Here is a 5,784-nt window from a genome sequence, read left to right on the forward strand (position 1 = left end):
AATTCGACATTAAATTAACGTCGAATTTTATTCGACGTAAAATTATCATCTCCTGATATGACGTTGTTCTCGAATTCGACGTGAACGACAAAAAATATTCGATGTTAACGTTGTTTTTGTACTAGTGTGTTCATTTCAAATAAGAAAACAAAAACAATAAACATACACAAATAGAAAAAGGTAAGTTAATGTACCAACATTTTATAATCTAACACATTCATAATGTACAAGTTTATCAACTATGTTTGTTAAAAATATCACAAATTCATATGTCCACACAAACAGTTGACACCAACTCAATTTGGATACATGTCTTTAACATAGGGTTTCAACGTAGGCATCCACTTGTAGTGGTATTTATACTCTACAGAGTCATAAACAAAGGGGTTGTTACCTTACAACCTACAAGCTTAGTCTCCTTTATTACCTTACAACCTTTCTACTTATATGCTTAAACTTTTAATATTAAAATATGCGGCTCATTATTTAAAAAACCCTATTATTTCTAATACATTTTTTCTATACTCTTACACTTACTTTGTATATTCTTTTTCATAATATTTCTCTAAATATATTTCATAATTTCATATATAATAAAGTCAAATCATGATAATATATATATATATATATATATATATATATATATATATATATATATATATATATATATATATATATATGATTACATCGTAATGGTCGAACAAATATCTAATCAAAGAATATTACCATTAATTAACTATTTATATTTAAAAATAAAATTATATATTTTTCTTAATTTATTTAACATCATTATTTTTATTCTTTTGAAATTCTAAATAATATTTTTCTTAAAATTGGACGAAAGTAATAAATGAACAACAAATGAATAGCATATATGCGAAGCGTGATTGTTTATATAATTCTAATGGATATGATGAAATACCACTAAAAAACTGTTTTTTAATAGAATATTTATTTTTATTACAGAAACACTTGTGTCTTGACTTTTGATAATGAGTTGGTATTTATTAATATAAGCATGGCAAAAGTTGAAAATGCCAAAGGACACTCTTTCCGTTTTCATTAAGTACAGTTTAAGAATATAAATATAAAAAATGAAACAATTAATATTAGTTTTGAATTTTAAAAATAAGATTTAAATAGATATAAAAATGGCTAAATTATGGTAGTGTGTATTAATTATTGATATTAATAATATTCATTAGTAGTTAGAGGGAAGGGAATCACATGAGTAAGTAGCCAATTAGAATGCAGTTAAGACGAGATGTCGCAATGCTATTGGATGTCTCTGACATGTTAAGAAGAGAGTGTCTTATATATGTAAATTAAGAAATGTAAGAATGAAGAGAAGAAGGACGAACGTGAAATAGAAATAGTTAGTATAGTATTATATTTTATTTGATTTTGATTTAATTTAATTGATTCATTGTGTAGTGTGTTTTCTCTCACATGCATTTCTCCTTCAGACAAAGGTAAAGAGGAAGAAATTCCGCTCGGTGGCTGTGACAGCAATTGCGACTAATTCTTCACCACAAACAATTCGTAAGCATTATCAGATCTGCGATTTCAATTTACGATTTCACTCAGATCCCATTCCAGACGACGATGCGGATCTATTATAATTCAATGCCAAATCGAATCCAAGCATAAGCATTTGGATGGGATCTATATCCATCTTTGTTAGTTAGTTAGGCACTGATGCAGTATCATTTGCTGCATTATTCATTCAAATGTATGATAAATAATTTTTTGTCATTAATTTTGGGCAGTCTCAGCACTAACTCCTGTTGCGGCTGCGGAGAGGAGCGAGAAGGAAGGCGTTGCAGTTTGATTCCCTAAAGAAGCGTAAATTGTTGTCTGGGTGTTTGAAAAGACAATTCAAAATTCAGCGACCGGGTTCAGGGGCTGACTTGCCCCAACTAGGTGGTGAGTACAACCCTTATTCTGTAGCGCGGAGGGTGAGTTCCACCCATTCCATAATGATGGAAAATGACATGGAGAGCGGTACTTTGGGTCTGGGGGCTTACCCGGACAAGCCCAGAGTTTTCCCAAACATGCGCACCAAACCTTACACCCCTCTGGTTCGTTCCTAAACTATAACAATATAACAAAATGCTCACTTCTTCATTATATATCTATCTGTATATCTCGAGATCATTCCCCTTCCCCTGAACGTTCTTCAACTTATCAAATGTCCACTCCTGTTTTACACTTTTCTGTAGATATTTCGGATTCTGCTCAGTATAAATGTTCGTGTCCTGTTCGTTATTTTGCTCCTTGGGCTGGGTGCTATCTTTTACGTGGGAGCCAGTACCTCTCCAATTATAGTGTTTGTCATCTCTGTTTGCATTCTCAGCTTCCTTGTTGCCATTTATCTTACAAAGTGGGTGCTCGCAAAAGATGAGGGACCTCCTGAAATGGTTCAGGTAAATCTATTTCCTATAATTAGTGCAATCTCTAACGTGTTGTCCATCAACCTCCAAGCATTCTTAAAATCAGCAATCTGGTTTTAGGAGATCAATATAACAATAGGGGTTTTCTCAATAATCAACTATTTCTCTGTGGTTGAAAGACGAGTTTATTGCTGTGAGTCCTATGAAAGAGGATTAGGTTGATTACCGTTGTAAAAATCATACATAGATTATTGATAGAACCACGAAGTCCTTTTACAGTTTGGGTGGTTCTCATCTTACTATGTGGAATTCAGCTAGGTCCTATACACAAATTCTAAGATGGTATTAAAACCCAATATTGGACCACCTGCATTTGTTTGTGCTCTAGATATATATTCCTAAGCATATGGGTGTATGATCATTGGGCTACCTGCATATGTCCATGATACAAATGTCTAGTGTTGGCACAAAAGGGTGTGTTGAGATCTCACTCTGGCCTGAGATATGGCCAATGTGAGCCAGAATTCTAAGAACCGAGTTCCATATGAGAGGTTGAGATGAAATGATATTGCCACATCGTTTGTACCCTTACATACAGGTGGGGATATTTTACTGGAAGTTTATATTGTATCAGTCTATCCTGTGTGTGATTCTTGTTGAAAAATACACTACTTAGGGAGAAAGCATTTGTGTGTGAAATAGCACTTTTTGGTGATTATTGTTTCACTTTTATAAGGTTAGAATGTTAATTTTATTTGATTGGAGGGCATGAAATAGAGTAGTACGTATCGAGTAGTAATGATTAAAGCTTGCCTATGTTTGGATTGGTCACGTGAGAAGAATACCAATTGAGACTATAGTGAGAAAAGAGGATCATATGACAGATAGCCTGATTATAATGGCTACTGGTGTATCCTTTGTTTGGTCTTTTAGTAAAAACCATTAAAAAAGACAACAAAATTTTAGAACAAAAGAAGGTGTAAATAATTTTAGTGAAAAATTGCTTTATAATAGAGCCTAATGGTTTGGGTTGATCAATGTGGCCAACCTCACTTAGTGAGATACTGCTTTATTGTTGGCGTATCAACTTCAAAGGAAACAACTCTTAGACCTCATCCCTAGTCTCTCTTCTTACTTTCCTTGTTTATATAGATTTGTAGAGCTCTGTAGTATTGATCCCCATCAAATGATTATGGAACAGTGATTCCTACATTTTTCTTAACCGGGATAAAGTATCCATGAAAGTTTGCAAGAAAACTTCTACAGTTTGGGTTCTACACCCGGCTTAATGTTTTTCAATGTGGTCCCTACATGAACAATTCTAACACTGTTTATAACTTTAGCAAATGGTGGGAATCAATTTGTGAATAATTTTTCATGTAGAGACGAAATGCAAAGGTACTTTTTTGTGAAGACTAAGGTGAAAAGCAGTGCCAAGTCTAGGGACCAAATTTTTAGTTGAACCCTTGGTTGATTACAAAATTATTGTTAATGAATATTGTTTTTTTTTTCTCTTTGCTATTACATTCGATAAAAAAAACTTGAGAAGTGAGAGCATGCAAATATTTAGTTTTTGTTATTTAGTTCTATTTTCTCTTTTTTGTGGGGTGGGACAAGAAACTATCATCCGACATCCAAGAAAATTTCCTTTCCTTTTAATCATAATGGGGGAAATATAAACCTAGACACAGGTAGGGCTTGTTAAATTTCTTGTTTGCATATCTTCAAATATAAAACGTACCAAGAGATTTTCTTATGAATATAATTCTAGCAGTGGAACCTTTTGTTAATATGCTTTCATGCACTGAGCCTGATTTGTTGAACCAATTTTTTCAATTGACGAGAATAGTCTGAGTGTTTAAGTTATTATACATCTTAGTGCCTTTTATGATGACTGATTGACAGTTGGATCGCAACACCATGAACCCTTGTTTTCTTGTCCTGAGCTTATCATATTGCTTTCTAGATAGCAGATGCTATACGAGATGGAGCCGAAGGATTTTTCAAGACCCAGTATGGTAGCATATCCAAGATGGCCATATTGCTTGCTGTTGTTATTCTATGCATATATTTGTTTCGCAGTACAACTCCTCAACAGGAATCTTCTGGCCTGGGGAGGTGATGTCATGAAGTATACATGCTGTGAATACTTTTAGTACTGTTTACTTGTTCTTATCAGTCATAGTCATCGTGTTTCAGGTCAACTTCTGCATACATCACTGTAGCTGCATTCCTTTTAGGTGCCCTTTGTTCGGGTATTGCTGGATATGTAGGGATGTGGGTGTCAGTTCGTGCCAATGTCAGAGTTTCTAGTGCTGCAAGACGGTCTGCAAGAGAAGCATTGCAGGTTAAACCATCATTACCTCATTATCAGTTTCTGTGAAAACTGTGAAGAGTTCACTATTCGTGTTTTAACTTGAAGGAATTTGTACAGGTAGCTACTCGTGCAGGTGGTTTATCTGCTCTCATTGTTGTTGGTATGGCTGTAATAGGTATAGCGGTCCTTTATGCCACATTTTATGTTTGGTTGGGAGTGGACTCACCTGGTTCAATGAAGGTTACTGATTGTAAGTGTAGACTTCTCCCCCTAACTTGTCATCATAGAATATTTTTTAAAGTTTGAAATTTCAATATTGTTTTTTTCAACATACATGGTGCTCTTTATTGTTTCATCATTATCTTTTCAAGCTAGTTTTCCATGTTTATAATTTGGTGAGTTTTTATGTTCATTTGTAAACTGAATAAAAAAGAGAGCCAAGGTGGTGACCTTGGGGGAGGTTTGATTGAGGTCATAAATGGTTCCTCATATAATTTCTCATTAAAGGTTTCCACTTGACTTAAATTGAGCCAAAGGCCAATAATTAAATTGACTGCAATAAGTTTTAGCTTATATTCCCACAATTATTAAGGTATATTGATTGTTTGTCTCACTATAGCATGATTAATTTTTTGTCCATTATCTCACCTATTCTCTCTCTAATTGGTGTTTATTTTTGAACATTTTTGTTTTCCTTCAGTACCTCTTCTTCTAGTTGGGTATGGATTTGGTGCCTCCTTTGTTGCTCTATTTGCTCAGTTGGGTGGTGGAATATACACAAAAGCAGCTGATGTTGGAGCAGACCTTGTTGGAAAAGTAGAACAGGGAATACCTGAAGATGACCCTAGGAATCCTGCTGTTATTGCTGACCTGGTAATTGTTTTTAATTTTGTTTAATTTGTTTCGATGAGTCTATGCATTAAAATTTGTTGGTTGTTTCATCTGGGTGTTACCAAGGTTATCAAACTTGTGAGTTTACGTAAACTCGTGAGAGTCGAGTAAACTCGTGAGAGTCGAGTAAACTCGTGAGAGTCGAGTAAACTCGTGAGAGTCGAGTAAACTCGTGAGAGTCGA

The 5,784-nt window shown here is 34.2% G+C and overlaps 1 protein-coding gene across 2 annotated transcripts in view; it reads left to right on the forward strand.

The window, feature by feature from the left end:
• The first annotated feature begins 1,263 nt into the window (after nt 1–1,263).
• The window catches only part of LOC106779108 (pyrophosphate-energized membrane proton pump 2), an 11,028-nt gene continuing 6,507 nt past the window's right edge, over nt 1,264–5,784 (forward strand). The window contains exons 1-8 of one of the 2 annotated variants that reach the window (XM_022776437.1): nt 1,264–1,375; nt 1,467–1,542; nt 1,770–2,081; nt 2,223–2,426; nt 4,360–4,511; nt 4,593–4,740; nt 4,828–4,960; nt 5,411–5,583. In XM_022776437.1, the coding sequence (XP_022632158.1) occupies nt 1,980–2,081; nt 2,223–2,426; nt 4,360–4,511; nt 4,593–4,740; nt 4,828–4,960; nt 5,411–5,583 (912 nt within the window). In that variant the 5' untranslated portion in view covers nt 1,264–1,375; nt 1,467–1,542; nt 1,770–1,979. Of the gene's footprint in view, nt 1,376–1,404; nt 1,543–1,769; nt 2,082–2,222; nt 2,427–4,359; nt 4,512–4,592; nt 4,741–4,827; nt 4,961–5,410; nt 5,584–5,784 lie in introns of those variants that run through there. The other variant, XM_014667156.2, reaches the window with a different exon arrangement.

The sequence above is a fragment of the Vigna radiata genome, unplaced genomic scaffold (assembly GCF_000741045.1).
Source record: "Vigna radiata var. radiata cultivar VC1973A unplaced genomic scaffold, Vradiata_ver6 scaffold_421, whole genome shotgun sequence".
NCBI lineage: Eukaryota > Viridiplantae > Streptophyta > Magnoliopsida > Fabales > Fabaceae > Vigna > Vigna radiata.